The sequence below is a fragment of the Pygocentrus nattereri genome, chromosome 2 (genome assembly GCF_015220715.1).
Source record: "Pygocentrus nattereri isolate fPygNat1 chromosome 2, fPygNat1.pri, whole genome shotgun sequence".
NCBI lineage: Eukaryota > Metazoa > Chordata > Actinopteri > Characiformes > Serrasalmidae > Pygocentrus > Pygocentrus nattereri.
The window spans coordinates 54,859,719-54,879,492 of NC_051212.1; the positions used below are offsets into that span (position 1 = coordinate 54,859,719).

General features: G+C 45.2%; 1 protein-coding gene across 2 annotated transcripts in view; it reads right to left on the reverse strand.

The window, feature by feature from the left end:
• Positions 1 to 3,896: 3,896 nt before the first annotated feature.
• The window catches only part of rbm33a (RNA binding motif protein 33a), a 60,515-nt gene continuing 44,637 nt past the window's right edge, over positions 3,897 to 19,774 (reverse strand). For both annotated transcript variants that reach the window (XM_017683495.2, XM_017683494.2), the window contains exons 16-20: positions 19,237 to 19,392; positions 14,724 to 14,915; positions 13,762 to 13,959; positions 9,858 to 9,946; positions 3,897 to 8,244 (exon numbers count right to left, since the gene is read on the reverse strand). In XM_017683495.2, the coding sequence (XP_017538984.1) occupies positions 8,196 to 8,244; positions 9,858 to 9,946; positions 13,762 to 13,959; positions 14,724 to 14,915; positions 19,237 to 19,392 (684 nt within the window). In that variant the 3' untranslated portion in view covers positions 3,897 to 8,195. The remainder of the gene's footprint in view (positions 8,245 to 9,857; positions 9,947 to 13,761; positions 13,960 to 14,723; positions 14,916 to 19,236; positions 19,393 to 19,774) is intronic.

Sequence of the window (19,774 nt, forward strand, 5' to 3'; positions counted from 1 at the left end):
GGAGCTTTTAGAGGGACGTCTGGTTCCCATCACCACCACTGGGAACGGCTCTGACTCCAAACCACTCTGAATGACTTTGTTTACGTCTTAAACATTTCATTTAACCTGGATCTTGTTCCTGGCACCGTATACAACAGGGGTGCCGAAACATTTTGTCATGGGGCAATTTTATGTTTGTGGTGGGTGCAAAACACAAACGAAGGCATGCAGACTTCAAATTAAGTGCTTACAAATGTATTTAATAACATTACACTCAATTTTGTTATACTTCAACAAAATTGGAAAGAGTTCTATATAGTATACAACTGTGTGTATTCTCTCATTGGGGGGTGGGGTTGGGGTGAGGGTAGCTTGCTGGCAGGCCAAATCAAACATCCTCACCCTTTCGTGAGTCACACTTTGGGCTGCGGATCTAGGATTAGACTAGAGCTCCGATCTAAGAGATGTCTGAATCATCAGGAAGTCCCCAAAAAAGCCAGATGAGCTTCTAATCAACTGCAGGCCTCGCTCACCTCAGATAAGGTCAGCAGTCGTAATTCCACCATTACAGAGAGACTGGGGGACTCAAATGGTATCCAAGGGGTTGCAAGGTTAAGACTACTGCTAACCAAGATGAGTGTAAATGCTCATCTCACACTTGCCAAAAAACTCCCTGATGACCTCACAAGCTTTTTGGAATAACGGTCTGTGGGTACCAAAAGCAAAGCTTTCTGGAAGGCAGGTGTGCCGAAAAGCTAGCAATCCACAATAAGAACATCCTGCACCAGAAATTCCTGCAGGAGAACGTCCAAGAATCAGATGATGCAGCACGTCCACTTCTGAGCAGCTCACAGGAACCGTTCTGCAGTCCATCCTACTGTGGATCTTAAACGGGGAGTTCAAAAGTCCTTCAGTGTGAATGAATCTAAGCAGTCGTGCCCAAATCCCTCCACAGAGACGTGAAAGATCAATCGCCGGCCATAAGAAGCACTCGGTTGCAGTCGTTGCCGCTAAAATTGGCACAATCAGTTTAGCTTGGGTGGCGGGTGGGGGGGCAATAACTTTTTCACACAGGATGTATAGATGTTGCGAAATGTTTTTTTTTTCTTCTTTTCTTCAGTAAAAAAATGTTTTTTTTTTGTTTTGTCATGTTATTCTTTACCATAATATGTTTTGTGGGAGGACCTGAAACCGTTCAGGCTGACAGAAAAACAAACAAATAAACAAACAAATAAACAAATAAATAAAATAAATGGGGCAGACACTTTTCACAGCAGTAAATAAGAGAGAACAACATAATTGAATAACTGCAATTAAAAACAATTCAAAAGTTGGTTAAAATGGTTTATTACGAAATTTGCTTCGAACAAAAATTGAAACAAAATTTTACGTTTACGACAAAGAAAACCTGAGTGAAAACAAAAGGGCCGCTTTTGAGTGACGTTCATTACGGATGGACACCTATTAAGCCTTCGTGAGAAAGTACCTGCCCCCTTAGCGAGCGGCTCAGCCAAGCAGTTCGTTTTTCAGCGAAACTTGAGACGATCAGAAAGTTTCGATTTTTTACATTTATTATTATTATTATTATTATATTTTTAAACTGCCTGAACTAAATGCACATTGTTGCTGTGGGAACAGTTTTCATACTTTGACATAATTTGTCATCACCAAACGCCCTTTCTCAGAATGAAAACATTCCTCGTTGAAATTTTTCCATCTTCTATGAAATGACCTTTTTGGAAACGCCAGGTTTTGTTCTGGTGCAATGAGTAAAACTTCTCTTTTTTGGGGGGGTGGGGGGGGCACCAGGTCTGGTTTCAGACAAAACCAAAGCAACTGTGAGTCCCACACCTCCTGAAAACACCTGGAAACAAGCAGTAAACTATACCTGAACAACACGAAACTGAGCTCTGGACTAAATTCATGTAAACTCACAGAGATCAGCTGCTGGTTCAGGCCCAGAGCGAGGAGGCCAAGACGAGGAACCTGGCTTTGGGTACAACACAGCCCTCAAAGTTCCGAGCCTGACCATCAAGCCATAATCCAAGGTTTATGAAAAGCATTTCTGAGATGAAACATATCCCTGCACCCGTTTCTTAAACCCTTCACTGGCTGCTTGATCACTTTTACACCGCCCTGCAAACTCATTAGCAGCCTCTGGGTTCATTAGGCCCTCTGTTTGTTTGGGTGGAGAATGTGGAGCTTTCTGTCGCAACACGAACAGGAATTCCAGCAGCTCCACTCCAGAATCCTTCATTTCATTGTGTGGATTTTTTTAGGAGCCCCTTAAAGAAGCGCAGCCGAGGCTCCCTGACCTTGGGCCTTCGCCCCGATACAAAAGCGGCCAGGCGAAAGCATTCCTCCCCAGCAGGTAAATAAAACCGCCCTAATCCCCGCAGAGGGGGCCTCGTGGCTGGAGGAGGAGAAAAAAGAGAGGAACGTTTCAGCAAACGCTCTCTGACATCCGCAAACAGAGAAGAGGAGGGAAAAATGCGACCTGTAGGTGCGAGTGAAAAACTGAAAAGGTTGCATAACGCAAAAGAAAAGTCAGTCGGCTCAAATAAACATTTACCCAAGAGGCACAGAACCTACCCACCCGCTCGCCCTCACAACCAGCCTGGAAACTTACAGTGGGGTGAAAAAGTTCGGCTAAATTGGCCAAATTCCCTGTTCTATTGACTTTCTAGGTGTAAAGAAGTTCATATGCTCTACAGAGACACGTCGGCACACTGTTTATTTACTGGATTTAACAGCGGAAACAAATAAAACAAAAAAAATTTCCCCCAAATATGTTCAATCAAGTTTTTTGACCAGAGGCGCCGAAACCTTTCAGAACAGTGTGGACATATGAGCATTTATCAAAAGACTTAAAAAGAGGAGCAGAGCTCGAACCTCTTAAAGCCTTGATACCGTCCAATTATTATACGCAGTATTATATTATTATAGCAGCGCATCACAGAATCAGAAACCTCAAATCTGTTAGAGGAATTCCACTGATCTCAGACGTCTTTACAGTGGTGGTGATGGGAACCAGGCGTCGCCATGACTACAACACAGATATAGCCACTTTATTTACCATCCAGAACCACCAGAGAACCTACACGAGTCTTCTGAGCTTATATGGAATGTTGATGATGGAAAATAGTGGAAAATCTGGAATAATGAGTTTTCTTTGGGGACTATTTTGCAGCACAGCGCCCTGCATGTCTCCCTCCACCATGAATGGAGTTGAAGTTCTCTAAACTCTCATAAAACAGCGTCTCAGTCATCAGGCAGTGAATTCAGAACCAGTTCATGTAGGAACTTTCTGTAGGAGCTTTTAGAGGGACGTCTGGTTCCCATCACCACCACTGTGAGGAGCTTTTAGAGGGGGACGTCTGGTTCCTATCACCACCACTGTGAGGAGCTTTTAGAGGGACGTCTGGTTCCCATCACCACCACTGAGTGTCTTTGTTTACATCTTAACTGTTTAATTTTTGAGAAGTGCAGGTTTGAAGAGTTCGGTGACAGACATGCTGAATGTTCGAGATTAGCTTCACAACTCTGACGAAAAACTGAAAAAGTGAAGTTCAGACACTAAAACTTCAGGGAGAGAAACAAACTGAAAGGCTTCACAGGAGAAGGAAAAAACCTACTTTGCTTTTAATGCAAGTCAATGGAACCAGAAATTTTTCCAAGTCATTTTGGGCCGTTTCCTTTAGTCCAGTCATCGTGGAAATCACACACAATATAAAGAACAACGGATATCCAGACTGCCAAAAACTGAAAATCCACAAAAATGGAGATTTTCTTCAGACAGCAGCGATTTAACTCTTTTTTGACCAAAACATAATTACACGATCTTATTATTTAGCATATCTGCTGTGAATCTCAAATGTTCTGTAGACGTGTCTAATTGGGCAAAAAGCACAAACACAAACAGTTTGAGTTCAGTTTTATTGGCATTAAAGAAAAAACACTGAATTCCACTTTTGTAAACAAACATTCAGTGAGTTTAAACGTCTGACAGTTCAGTTCAACAGAGTCTGTACACAAACCACTGAATGTGGACTCAACACATTTCTCTTGTACAATAATATAATAATGATGATCATAGTAATAATAATAAAGAATCCAAGGAAAAGCCGCCTTTCCTTTTTGTTTTCAGTCCAAACCGACAACGCAGAGGTCGCGTGTACAACAGACAAGACTGTACAAATCGCTCTGGGCTTTAGCGCGAGTTTCGGAACTCTGGACCCCCGGTTCGGGTGCGGTCTCAGTGATGCAAAACGGTCCGCGGATTTGGGTAAACAAACAAAGGAAATCCAGACGCAACGTCCTCCCTGCTCAATATAAAAGAGGTTCAATGTTCAAGTCAACAAACAAAAGGGGCAGCAGAGCAGCGGTCATCCAGCAGCTGGTAGAGAGAGACAGAGAGAGAGAGAGAGATGTAGAGGTTTGCCGACGTTGACAGTCTGACCCCTCAAACGGGACGAGAACCTGTTGAAAAACGCAGACGTGTTAGAGGAAGCGGCGGCCAGCTGGACACGGCCCAACTGTGGACAGACGTGACGTTAGCCGAGCCGAAACTGAAGGAGGGTTTTTCATAAAAGGAGAAACATCTCACTGTCTGCTGTAGACCATGCATTAAAATCTATAACCGCGGCTCTAAAAGTGGCCCCTGGCGGGATTTAGCTCCGGCCAGACGGTCTGATAATAAATAATCAACAAATAAGACGTTCAACAATTCTGAATAACCCTCCTTCAGGAGCCTCTGGATCTGAAAGAGAGAGAGAGAAAAAATGAGGTTAAAAAGGCACAACAGGAGTTCTGGCCGGTCGACGGTGCCGCAGCCGCCTTATCAGCGGAGTTATAGAAGCCATAACTCCACCGTGTTCCTGAAACACAATCAAGGCTGTGAAGCGACTTTAACATCCAATAAAATGTTCAAAGGGAACTAATGGAGTTGAGCAGTCGGTGAGAGAGAAGAAAGGCCTCCTCTCGCGCTCTCGCGCCCTCGCGACGGCTCTACTCGCCTCAGGTCGGGCGAGAAACATTTGAGAAAACGCCATCTGAGCAAAGTGAGATCTTAAAGTGAGTCGATACGGCTGACGTGTCTCATTCGGAGGCTTTTAGAACTCATTTCCAGGTGCTGTTTACTTGTTTTAAGTCCTTTAATCTGGTGAAATTGTGCTTCTACTGGCAGACACAGGCATGAGTTCTCCAAACGAGCGACATGATCTACCAACAGAACCCAGTTTCCCACAGAAATAAACAATATTCTCACAGCAGCCTCACAATGAGAAACATCAGACATACCGACCGGCTTTTCACATCATTTCTGCGCAGTACCATTAAAAATCACAGCATTAATAATTATAAACGACTCCTAAATTAACTCACAAACTTCTAACGAAGTTACTGGAAGGTTCAATATGAGCCTGTTTCTCACTTTTAAGACCCAAGTCTTAAACCTTAACGCTCTAGTGAGTGTATATCGCACGACAGGTCAGCACAGCTGATACGTTTCCAAACCCTTAAAGGTTTATGCTTCAAAAATGCATTAAAACATCCCTTAAATTCAGGGATTTAAAGGGCAAAATGAGAGTCAAGGAAAAAAACGGATGTGTAATCCACTTACGAAAGAAAAATAAACCAAAATAAATCAAGCCAAAGTAAAAAAATAAACAGTACAAGGTAGTCAGGCATGCAATACATAAAAACACTAATTACTAATCTGCCATCTTACCAATTTTCTATTAGAAACTATGAACACCTGTGGACAAGACATTAAATATTAAAATCAATATTTTTATGTACAGATCACCAGCGGAATCTCTAACCCTCTAAAAGCCTAAACCCTAAACCCGAGTCAAAGCGTCTACTTTTATCAGCGAACTTCAGTTCAGCCGACCGGCATTGGTTTAGATTTAAACCCATTAATTAGTAAGAAATAGCCTAAAATCTGAAAAGGCGTTCAAAAAAACTCACATTTCAGAAAAAAACAGCCTGGAAAAGCTCCGAATGGAAAAAAACCACTAAAAACAGGCACTTTCCACACATACACAACACACGAGACGAGGGGTGTTCCAGGAAAAGTTAGACTGGCTTCATGTATCCTGTAATTACATGGCATACACATGACCATCTTTTATTTTTCAATCTTTAAAACGTCTTCAAGCGACGGGCCAGCTGCCGAGAGCCAGCTGCCCTTCGCCAAACAACGTGTAAAACAGTCGGATGTGTTTTTTTGTACAAAATAAACCCCAACAGTAATAAAATAATAATAATATAAAACAAAACCCCCCCAAAAAAAAAAAAAAAAAAAATCCTGAAACTCTCTGGTTCCAAACACTGAACGTTCGGGAAAGGAAGAAATAAAACAACGATGGACTGAACTATATACACATGATCATGACCGCTGATAATAGTTGCTCCCAGCTCTTCAGCTACGCTCGGACGAAGAGGAAACGCGGTGTGCAGGAAAGTGAAGGACAGCAGAGAGAGAGATGGTGGTGGTCGTTTGGAGAGTAAATGAAGATGCGGACATGCAGCGGACTGAAGCAGGACGAGGTGTGAACTCATACCGATCATGGAACTTGGGGAGGCGCGGGAGGGAGAGAGAGAGAGAGAGCACTGAACGGTGGGAAAAGAGGAATAACGGATGCATTTAGGATCAAAACGGCCCCTTCGGACTACGATGGAACACGGATCCCAGCAAAATGGGTATCAGGACTGCTCTTCCTGCTCTGGGACTGACCTCACGGAAAAGCTCGTTCGTCTGAAACTTTCACTAAAAAGGTGCAAATCGGCAGCAGACGTGAACCAAAGTGAACCAACTTAGCTGTCGTTTCCAAGCTTTTCCAAAGGCCTCCTCCTCCTCGCCTTTCAGCTGTAGCCAAATATGGAATAATACTGAATATTTATGGAACCTGTAGCGCTACAGAGGCGAAAATTGGTGGACGACCCAACACGGAGACGCAGAACGTATTAATGTGTTAACATGCAGAGCAGCTTTAAAACAAAAAGCCTAACAGCAAACAAACAAATGAAGCGTCTGAAGCCTGACCACTGCTCAACACCACACATTTCATAGGCTGTAGATGCTTTTCCGACAAAAAAAAGGTTTAAATCACAGTCCAGAGCTGAATAAATGACCTATTAAGAAGACTAGCGCCCCCCGGTGGGCTGCCAACGTGCCAAATCAAGACAGTTTTTCAACCAATCTGTAACATTAAACGATCAAATTAAACAGAAGAAGCACCAACTAAGGGAGTCCAACTCGAGTCCAACTCAACACCAAGACTGGGTTTAAAGCCTAGAGACTAGACAGTAGGCTCAACCTCAGTCTCAGCAACTGCCCCGAAATCCTGATATTCACCATAAAACAAATGCTATTCGCCACCGGAGCGTCCAAAATTAAAATCTGTTCATAAAAGTTGATCGTCTGTCACGTTACACTGTTGAAGCTACCAGACGAGATTCCTCTCAACTGAGCAGAAGGCTGAAACCGAGCTCAACACACCATGAAAAGATTCCACAAAACATTTTAAACCGACAACTACGAGCCAAAGGGCTCCAAAAATTGATCCAACCCAACAGACGAAAGGATGCAGAACATGAACCTCAGCAAAAAGGGAGAGAAAGCATTCATGATACGGCCCGAATACACCCAGTGCTTCCTACGCTCAGCCCACGTGGTTCATGGTGATGGTCACCTCCACTGTTCTCCATCGAGGGTATTATTTACATTCCTATACTGCCCTCTGCTGGTGGCAGAACGGCACCACCCAGCAGGCTTCAGTCCAATTACAAACCCGTGACTCCAGGAGCTGTTCAACCTCAGGACGGGAGCAACCATTATCGAGCGTCACTCGCTTTAAAAATCGTCCACCTTTCTCTAGTCTCACTTACGCCTTTATCAAAGTCAGGATGCGTCCCTTCAAAAAAAGACGAGGACTTTCGTCTTTCGCTCGGTTTAGGGGGTTAAATGCTATGGTGCATAACTGCTATTCACAAAACAGAAGGAGTTTGTGGTGCTGAAAGTCTCGTCCCAGGCTCGACAGAACCCGGCCGGCCGGATCTCTTTCGGCTTTTCCCGTTTCGGCTCCTCCGCTCGACGCTTGTTTTGAGTGCTGTGAGGATTTTGCAGCAAAGCTCCGGCTTCCCTCCCGCAGCCGGCTGTTCACCAACGCCCTCCGTCTCTCTGCTTTCTGGGTTTTTCTTGAGGCGGTTCCTCAGCCCTCGATAATGGTCACGTCAATATGAGACAGATCTATCATGTGCCTGTGAGACCAGAAGAGCATGTGGTTCCATGTTAGACACGCTGACAGCACCTTCTGAAACTCCACAACTTCCTACGATGGTCCACAACTTTAAGTGAACCCTCGGACGTGAGTTCCTGGTGACAATATCAAAAGCATCTCATACACTGGAAAAAAACACAGTGTAGAAGTGGAATTCTCTTAAATCTAGTCCACGCGTCAGTCATTAATCATTTTATATCCATTCTTTTTTGAGATTGCTCTAATTTTAGACAAGTTAGACGATGCATCGCTGCTGTCAGAAGAAAACCTCGTTTCTCCAAAATGGTCACTTTACAGGAGAAGTTGAACATTTCTAATGGAAGTCAATGGAACCAGAACTTTTTCCAAGTCATTTTGGGCCGTTTCTTTTGGTCCATCTATCATGAAATGTAAACAATATAAACCTCTTCAGGCTTTTTCAAACGGTCAAAAAATGAAAAACGACAAAAATGGAGATACAAGGTTTTCTTCTGACGGCAGCGATACATTTTTATATATATATATATATATATATATATATATATATATATATAACTAACATTTCTAGGCTCATTGTCCACTTTACCAGCTCCACTGACCGTATAGCTGCTCTCTGTAGTTCTACAGTTACAGACTGTAGTCCATCTGTTTCTCTGATACTCTGTTACCCTGTTCTTCAGTGGTCAGGACCCCCATGGATCCTCACAGAGCAGGTACTGTTTGGGTGGTGGGTCATTCTCAGCACTGCAGTAACACTGACGTGGTGGTGGTGTGTTAGTGTGTGTTGCACTGGTCTGAGTAGATCAGACACAGCAGTGCTGCTGGAGTTTTTAAACACTCCCTGTTTAAACACTCCCTATGTCCACTCACTGTCCACTCTATTAGACACTCCTACCTTGTCGGTCCACCTTGCAGATGTAAAGTCAGAGACGACAGCTCATCTGCTGCTGCACAGTTTGTGTTGTTCATCCTCTAGATCTTCATCAGTGGTCACAGGACGCTGCCCACAGGACGCTGCTGGTCTGAGAATAGTCCACCAACCAAAAATACCCAGCCAACAGCGTCCTGTGGGCAGCGTGCAAATAAGCCATCATCTCAGACAAGCGCAACACACTAACACACCACCATGGGGGTCCTGACCACTGAAGAACAGGGTAACAGAGTATCAGAGAAACAGATGGACTACAGTCTGTAACTGTAGAACTACAGAGTGCAGCTATACGGTCAGTGGAGCTGATAAAGTGGACAGTGGTACAGTAAGATAACCATAATCAACTAAGACGGGATTAATTATGGATTTGAATTTTTGACACCAATACAAATAGAAAAGTGCAGAAGCGAACTTGTCGATACAAACATAACCAGGCATATCACGCAAATTTAAGTTAATGTAAATCATTAAATCACTGGAATTAAATGGAATACAGAGCAAAATGACCACACTAACTCCAGGCGTCCAGGACTTCCCACATGAGTTTGTACTGAACGGCGCTCGCGGTGCAGAAACCGTGTTTCTCTGCGTTCGATGCAGTGACTAAAAAAGGGAAAACGGACAGAAAAAGGAGGGAAACAAACCGGCCAGCTGCTTCACCGAGGAGGCAGAAAGACTCTCACCTGTGGAAGCTGTGCTGAAAGCTCAGAGCGTGCTGGGGGTTCACAAACTTGGCAATCGCCTTCCTCTGATCCGGCAGCATCTTAAACATCTGAGCAGAGAAACGAGCAGATTCAGACACACGGCTCAGACAGCAGCAATGACCGAGCAATACAACGGCATTAGAGTGGAAGCCCACAGTTTTTGTAAATACACTGCTCAAAAAAATAAAGGGAACACTCCAATAACTCATCCTAGATCTGAATGAATGAAATATTCTCATTGAATACTTTGTTCTGTACAAAGTTGAATGTGCCGACAACAAAATCACACAAATCATCAATGGAGATCAAATGTATTAACCAGTGGAGGCCTGGATTTGGAGTCACACACAAAATTACAGTGGAAAAACACACGACAGGCTGATCCAACTTTGATGTGATGTCCTTAAAACAAGTCAAAATGAGGCTCAGTGTTGTGTCCGGCCTCCACGTGCCTGTATGACCTCCCTACAACGCCTGGGCAGCTCCTGATGAGGTGGCGGATGGTCTCCTGAGGGCTCTCCTCCCAGACCTGGACTAAAGCATCCGCCAACCCCTGGACAGTCTGTGGTGCAACGTGGCGTTGGTGGATGGAGCGAGACATGATGTCCCAGATGTGCTCAATCAGATTCAGGACTGGGGAACAGGCGGGCCGGTCCATAGCTTCAATGCCTTCATCTTGCAGGAACTGCTGACACTCCAGCCACATGAGGTCTAGCATTGTCCTGCATTAGGAGGAACCCAGGGCCAACCGCACCAGCATATAGTCTCACAAGGGGTCTGAGGATCTCCTCTCGGTACCTAATGGCAGTCAGGCTACCTCTGGTGAGCACATGGAGGGCTGTGCGGCCCTTCAACGAAATGCCACCCCACACCATCACTGCCAAACCGGTCATGCTGAAGGACGTTGCAGGCAGCAGATCGCTCTCCACAGCGTCTCCAGACTCTGTCACGTCTGTCACATGTGCTCAGTGTGAACCTGCTTTCATCTGTGAAGATCACAGGGCGCCAGTGGCGAATTTGCCAATCCTGGTGTTCTCTGGCAAATGCCAAGCGTCCTGCATGGTGTTGGGCTGTGAGCACAACCCCCATCTTTGGACGTCGGACCCTCATACCGTCCTCATGGAGTCACATGCACATTGGTGGCCTGCTGGAGGTCATTCTGCAGGGCTCTGGCAGCTCCTCCTGTTCCTCCTAGTACAAAGGTGGAGGTAGCGGTTCTGCTGCTGGGTTGTTGCCCTCCTACGGCCTCCTCCACGTCTCCTGGTGTACCGGCCTGTCTCCTGGTAGCGCCTCCAGCCTCTGGACACTACGCTGACAGACACAGCAAACCTTCTTGCCACAGCTCGCATTGATGTGCCACCTGGATGAGCTGCAATACCTGAGCCACTTGTGTGGGTTGGAGAGTCCGTCTCCTGCTACCACGAGTGTGAAAGACCACCAACATTCAAAAGTGACCAAAACATCAGCCAGAAAGCAGAAAGGTACTGAGAAGTGGTCTGTGGTCCCACCTGCAGAACCACTCCTTTATTGAGTGTGTCTTGCTAATTGCCAATAATTTCCACCTGTTGTCTGTTCCATTTACACAACAGCTGTGAAACTGATGGTCAGTGTTGCTTCCTAAGTGGACAGTTTGATTTCACAGAAGTGTTCCCTTCATTTTTTTGAGCAGTGTATTTAAATAAGTGGTTAAGATGTAAAAGTCATTCAGAGAGGAAAAGTGTGGAAAATCTGGAATAATCGGTTTTCTTTGGGAACTATTTTGCCTCAATATGCCTTGCATGTATCCCTCCACCATTAATGAAAAGGTTTTAGGCCAAAACCTCAGAACAGCGTCTCAGTCATCAGGCAGGGAATTCAGAACCAGTTCATCTAGGAACGTCTGGTTCCTATCACCACCACTGTGAACTGTTCAACTGTGGAGACACTTTTTGAAAATCTGTCCTCGTGGGGCATAAAAATCCAAAAACACTAAACTTTATGGCTTCCCAGTGATCTCTATATCTAAATTCCAGGGTGGTGCAGACTGGATGAAAACACCCAGTTCAGTCACTCTAACTGGAACCGAACTGAAGAGTAAAGCCCGTCCGGCAGTCAGAGTGGGCTTGCAGAGCGCTGATCTACAGCTAGATGGCATCATTTCATTAAATTCTAGTGCAAGAAAAGCATCATGAGGGTCTAGAACAGGGGGCTGCGGTCAGACCAGGTCAGAGCTCTGCAGAGATGAGCGTTTTCACTCCTTTAACACACCAAATCCAACTCCTGAAGAAATTAAAATAAAACATGAATGTGTCATGAATATTGCTAGAAGGAGAAAACACTTGTTTTAGTCTAAGAAACAGGATGTCCGTCTCTCAGAATGATTGAATTATCTTAATCGGTCTCTTAACTGGGGTGAAATGAGCGTTACACAGGTTTTAATATCAGAATTCATGTCACAGCTGAACGATACACAAATATAATCACATCAAAAGAGTACGACTTGATCTCACGGGGCTTCTTTGAACTCCATTGATCCATTCATTCTCCTTTGTATCTGTCCATCCATCTTAAGATCTACTCATCTAGCCATTCATCTATTCTACTCATCCATGTGCCTGTTTATCTCTCTCTCTCTCTCTCCACTGTCATCCACCTAATAATCGATGCATCAATCTAACTTCTCCATCCATGATCCACTTACCTGTATATATTTATCCTTTATCCAGCTATCCATCCATCTTCCTATACATCTATCCATTTAACATCCACCTTCTATTGATTTACCCATTTATTTATCCATCTCACTCTTCATCAACCCAATCAATCATCTACCAATCCACAGATCCAACTATCTCTCTCTACTTGTCCGTTTATTCTTCTCTTTATCCATCCACCTCTCCAACTACCCATTTCTGTATGTCTATCCATTCATTCAACATCCACCTATAATCGATTTCCCTACATACACATCTCTGTACGTCCATCTTCCAGTTCCTTTGGCTATACATCCATCCACCCTTCGATCCATGCATCTTTCCGTTCATCTAGGCATCCATCCATCTCTCCATCGATCGTTCTGTCCGTCTGCTTACATATCCAACTATCCATCGTTCTACTTGTCCAACTGCCATCTATCCGTTCAATCACCAATGTATCTACGCGTCTATTCATTTACCGATTCATCCATCATGTTTCATCCATTCATCCACCCATTCTTCTACAGATCCTTCCATTACTCTACCCATCTTTTTTCACCCATCCATTCTTCCAACCACCCACCCATTTTTCTACCCATCTATTCTTCCATCCATCCATATATATTCACCAGCCACTTTATTAGGTACAGCTATACAAGTATAGCTTGTTAACACAAATAGCTGATCAGCCAATCACACGGCAGCAGCTCACTGCATTCAGGCCTGTAGAGGTGGTCAAGACGACCTACTGAAGTGCAGACCGAGCATCAGAACGGGGAAGAAAGGGGATTTAAGGGGCTTTGAACGTGGCGTGGTTGTTGGTGCCAGACGGGCTGGTCTGAGTATTTCAGAAACTGCTGATCTGCTGGGATTTTCACGCTCAACCATCTCTAGGGTTTACAGAGAACGGTCCGAAAAAGAGGAAATATCCAGTGAGCGGTCAGTTGTGTGGACGAAAATGCCTTGTTGATGTGAGAGGTCAGAGGAGAATGGTCAGACTGGTTCCAGATGATAGAAAGGCAGGAACTCAAATAACCAACCAACATCTCTGAGGAACATTTCCAACACCTTGTTGAAAGTCTGACAAGAAGAATTAAAGCAGTTCTGAAGGAAAAAGGGGGTCCAGCCTTTTACTAGTACCTAATAAAGTGGCCAGTGAGTGTGTGTCCCTGTGCAGTGCAGCCCTGTGGTTGTTGTCCTGGCTGTACCTGTATGGGGCCGATGGAGTTGAGTAAGTTTTTGATCTGTTTCTCGGTGGTGGTGGACGACAGGCCATCAATGGACACTGTGCTGGGCTGAGAATCCGGCACTCGGGGGTTTGGCCTGTTCTGCTGCGTCGTCATCCGTCCTCCGCCTCCTCGACCCACCTGAGCCCCACGACCTCGACCGCGACCCGGAACGACGACCTGAGGACGGCACAGAGCAAAGGGGATAAAGGCACCAGCACAAACTCACCTTCTGCCCTTTAAAACGACTAAAGACCGCTGAACCACAGATTCAGCAAAAAGAGCTGGAAACCCTGCAGGACTCGCAGCACCTGGCCAGATCTTCGTCAACAGCACCAGCTGCTGACGATACATACGAGTGATAACCTCACAGTGAAGCAAAGCCCTTAATTCTAGCTCATGGATAACAGAGGCCACTGCATCAGCGACCTGATTGGTTACATCCAAACTGAACCCAAATATAATGTTTTGGTTATTTTACTAGCCAGTTAAACATCAGAACGGCGTAACAAGCAAGCTCAGATACACAGAGCTGGGCGATACAGTGATATAATCGGACATCGGCGGTGACAGAGCGATAAAACAGGGCGGTACAATGGAAGCCCACCGTTTCAAAATATCTAAATAATTAAGTGGTTATGATGTAAAAGTGATTCAGGGTGGAATGTTGGTGGTAAAATAGTGAATAACCTGAAAAAATAAGTTTTCTTTGGGGACTATCCTGCCTCAGCATGTATCCCTCCCACAATGAATGGAGTTTCAGTTCTCAAAACTATCATAAAACAGTGACGTCGTGGTCTGAGACACACGAGCTGGACGTCCGTCCCGCCGCCGTCTTTTAAAGATCAGAGTTCCGACTGAGGTGTTTACATGCACGTATTCTATTCCGATTGAGCCATTAGTCAGATTATTAACGGATTATTAGGAAGCTAGTGTAGACGTACCCGGTTAGTCTGGTTTGTAGTCACTCCTCCAGGTTCCTGAGGCTGCTGTGCTCCTGTTCCCACGGTGACCTTCCTCACTGCACTGACCCTCTGCTGAGGGATGGGTCTGCCCAGCTGCTGCTGCTGAGGCTGCTGCTGGTGCTGATGTTGGAGGGGTGCTGAAGGGGCTCCAGGGCTCGGAACAGGATCTACCTGTAAAACACACAGCGTCCAGATCGTTTGACTCGGGCAAGAAACACATGCTTACCTGTATCTCGACTCTGACTCGCCCTTAAAGGACTCTAGACTGGACTCGGGAGATGTGCCTTGTGAAAAATATCAGCCAGAGGCCTGCTAAAATTAGGAGTCTATCGGGTCCAATACCAATCCTTTCATTACAGAACAGCCTTCAGTCTGATAGACAGATACTCGATAACAGCAGTCCTGTAGCTACAGACTGACCAATGATCAACAGGGTCAAGGGGGCTGATGCACTGTAGAGCAACAGATGGACTAGTCTGTAAGGGTACACCTACACAATGGAGTTATAAGGCGGGTGTTTCTAATAAAGTGGCCAGTGAGTGGAAGCACAAGGCGGGTGTTTCTAATAAAGTGGCCAGTGAGTGGAAGCACAAGGCGGGTGTTTCTAATAAAGTGGCCAGTGAGTGGAAGCACAAGGCGGGTGTTTCTAATAAAGTGGCCAGTGAGTGGAAGCACAAGGCGGGTGTTTCTAATAAAGTGGCCAGTGAGTGGAAGCACAAGGTGGGTGTTTCTAATAAAGTGGCCAGTGAGTGGAAGCACAAGGCGGGTGTTTCTAATAAAGTGGCCAGCGAGTGGAAGCACAAGGCGGGTGTTTCTAATAAAGTGGCCAGCGAGTGGAAGCACAAGGTGGGTGTTTCTAATAAAGTGGCCAGCGAGTGGAAGCACAAGGTGGGTGTTTCTAATAAAGTGGCCAGTGAGTGGAAGCACAAGGTGGGTGTTTCTAATAAAGTGGCCAGTGAGTGGAAGCACAAGGCAGGTGTTTCTAATAAAGTGGCCAGTGAGTGGAAGCACAAGGTGGGTGTCTCTAATAAAGTGGCCAGTGAGTGGAAGCACAAGATGGGTGTTTCTAATAAAGTGGCCAGTGAGTGGAAGCACAAGGTAGGTGTTTCTAATAAAGTGGCCAGTGAGAGGAAGCACAAGGCAGGTGTTTCTAATAAAGTGGCCAGTGAGTGGAAGCACAAGGTGGGTGTCTCTAATAAAGTGGCCAGTGAGAGGAAGCACAAGGCAGGTGTTTCTAATAAAGTGGCCAGTGAGTGGAAGCACAAGGTGGGTGTTTCTAATAAAGTGGCCAGTGAGTGGAAAAATTTCACAGCTGTACTGCAGCTTTTTTTTTTTTTTTTTTTTTTTTAGAGATCACAAAGCCGACGTTCACTTCTGTCACAACAATACAGACAGAATTGGGAATTGGTAATAATAAATTTGGTGGAATAATATAGCCAAGACAAACTAACAAATATAAATCGCTGTTGTCGGAACAAAACCTCGTATCTCCATTTTTGTCATTTTTCAGTTTTTGACAGAATTTGAAAATACCTGTCGCCCTTTATGCTGTATGTAAATTTCATGATGAACGGACCAAATAAAACGACCCAAAACTACTTGGTAAAACGTTTGGTTCCATTGACTTGCATTTACAGTAGAGTATGTTTTTTCCTTGTCCTGTAAACTTAACATTCATGAGATACAAGGTTGTGTATGCAACAGCGATACATATCCAAATATATTAATCTAACCTAACGAGGCGATGCCCTGGAACGAGTTCTGCCTGAATTACTGAAGTCTTTTATTAATTATGACTTAAACCTTCTCCACAATCGGCGTGATCGACTCCCCTCCATCGACCCGTAATACAGCAGTAGCAGGTGCATCTTTCTGTCTGGAGCTGACGGGGTGATAGATTAATGCAGCTGAATAGAAAATCCGGAGCATCTTATTACCCGTGTTGGATGCTAAGCTGCATTATTCCGGGGTGTATGGGGGTTGAGGGGGGGGGGGTTGGCAGCCTCCCCTCCCCCATCCTCCTGCTATTGTGCAGCCTGATGAAAATTTAATTTGCTCTTATCGGCAGAGCTGAGCTTAGAGAAGAGGGGAGGAAAAACAAACAAATAAATAAATAAAAGAAAATCTAAATCCGTCCAAACTGCCATCTCCGCCGCTCTCGCCAGGTATTATTACACTGATACCCACGCAGACGGAGAAGATTAATTGCGCTTGTCCTGAGATTGACGGCTATTCTAACGCACCTCAATGACAGGCGGCTGGAGAGAGAGAGAGAGAGAGAGAGGTAAAAGAAAGAGAGGGGGAGAGAGAGAAAGAAGGGGAGGGGGAGGAGATAACATTGTCAAGCTGTAGAGCATGACAGCAGTAGAATGTCTCCGGGGTACCATCTAGAGGATCTGCCGCTCTCCCCGTCTCTCCGGCGCGAGGCACCTCACGTATCCAAGGCGCAGGTTTCTATTAGTGCACCTGACACAGTTATCTTCATCCCAACCAGAGATTCTAATCCGCCTTTGAGGGCGGAGAGGATGGATCGGCTGCTTTCCAGACAGGAAAACATCTCCTAAAAAGCCCCCGAATCATCTCCTTTTCATGGATACGAAATCTATTAAGGCCGGACGCGAGCGCCCGTCATGTCTGTGAAGCGGTCAATTCGAGCGGTGGAGATAAACTCCTCCAGGGTCCTGATGGAATAGCCTGACTTAAAGAAGACACAAACCCTTTACGGCGCTCGTGGCCCTCGTCGCTCAGCGTTAACCACAAATGCCAAACGGCTCACTTTAATGGCTTAAAGAAGCGAGTGCCATTTCCGCGCCGGAAAGGTAAAGCGCGGCCCGTCGTCGGAGCAGGAGCATCATAACCGAGACGGTTTACGGATCAATTCGGTCAGAAAGAGACGTCGGCTTTAAGTGTCACTCAGCGCAGCCTTAACTTCCCGAAGCTCTGGCACTTCGGTGACTTTTAAGAGCAATTTGAAACGCTCTGCCTTTTTCCACAGAGACTGTGATGCTCTGCTAGAACACTGCGTGATCTTTAAGAGAGAACTGTATCAATAACGGTTAACGTGTCTTTCAGAGTGGTTTGGTGTGAAACCCCGTTCTGGAATCTTCTCACAGAGGTGATGAGATCAACCTCCATGACGACTTCGGTAGCTATTCCAGAATAACAGCTCCTCCCTTCATCATCTCATCAACTCCAGATCAGAAAACAGCGTCACACAAACATCCTAACTAGTCTAAACCTCCTAAATCCTGTCCTAGCTTTAGGATGAACCCCAGCAGGGTCCTGACTCCTGTTTAAGGCCCGTTTCTCTGGTTCTGAGGCGGCTGAGTCAGGCGGCGTAGTTCACTACCAGCATAATGAGCTCCATTTATTCCTACTGTAAAACGCGGCTTTCACTGGGAGATGTTTCTCTCTTCTAACTCTGCGTTTAAACATCTCAGACGCTGCCGACTCGAACTCCACGCCCCTCTGACCACCTTCCTGTGTTAATGTAGATGATGAAATATTACAGTGACAGTGGTGAATGATGAGGAGGCGGAGCTGAACGTGTCTGTTTATTAGGAGGAATGTCAGCATGCTCAGCTAAAGCATTTGGGAAATGGAGACTGAAACTGTGGAGTGCCGACGCTCTGATAACCAGCAGGGGGCGCTCTCACAGTACTTACAACTATCACACTTCAGCTTCATTTGACCTTTTTTACATCAGTAACTAGCTGTCTGACCAACTTTTGATTGTGTGTTTATGGGTTGAATCTCAAACGGCTCCCTGCTCCCCTACACTGCATAGGAGTAAATACTGGATCCTGCAGTCCCGTCATTTGGGACTCGGACTCATCCACACGCGATAAATGAGGTACTGTTCGGCTGTAGAGGCTAGAATTTCTTTCACAGTTGGAACAGTATTTAGGGAGGACAGCCGATTTGAAGCAACTTCTGACACATTCAGGTGACAATTTTAGACTTTCATACTGACGTTTTGCAGTAAATCATATCGTAAGTCCTTTAAATCAAGCGTGTGACGTTAATGAAGGAGCTGTTGGCTTTTTTAGCCTGTTGGGGAGCTGATCACCCGGGTTCTTACCTCGTCAGTACACTCGGTGCTAGATGTGAGCAGTAGGAGAAGATCACTCCCCATTAACAGCAGAAGGGTTTTTGTGCCGTGGCGAATGGATCACAGCGGTAGAGTGTTATATCGCGGATTTTACAAGGGCTTCGATTCATCAGCAGCCACGGCTGCACAGCTCCGTCATTAAAGCAGCTGTTTTCTGATAAGGCCTGGGGTTCGTTTACATGACGTGTCCAGTGTAGACGTCCTGAAGGCCTTGTGAAGTGATGTGGTCCTACATTCAAATGCCCACTTGCTGCTCAGAGACCGAGTTAGTGCTAAAACTGAGGAAGGCGACTTGGTAGATTTTAGCACATCGACCACATTTTGAGGGTCGTGTGTGATTTTTTTTTAACCTGTCCTAATGGATGTCCAGCACACACTCACCCCAGTCAGGCGTTTGACCACTCGCACTTTATGTGGAATCTGCAGAATCTGCGGAACCTGCGGAGCCCCGCCGCTGTTCGCCCGCTGCATCACGGTCCTCTTCCCGCCGGGCCGGACAGCCTGCGGCGGCTGGACGTCTCCAGTGGGGTTCGGGAACTGAAGTAAAGAAGGACGCGGATATTCAAAGGTATAGAGATGCAGCCTCATACATCTGATCAGAGCTGATATATCATTAATAAACAATGTTTTAATATGAGTTATGAATGTGTAGTTTTTACAGTACAACGTTACGTTTTTAATGAGTACAACAGTAATAACTGAATTTGTTTTTATCCAGTATGATAGTGATTTTAACCCAGTATAAACCGGCAATGTGCTTAGTTTATACTGTCGGACAGTAATAAATGTAATAATGATTTTTTTTGTAAATATAATTCGCTCACTGATGAATGATAAAAATGCACCCAATGCATTATGATCTGATTACTTGTAATTTGAACGACACTTCAGCTAAATAAAATTAAAACGTTAAAATCAA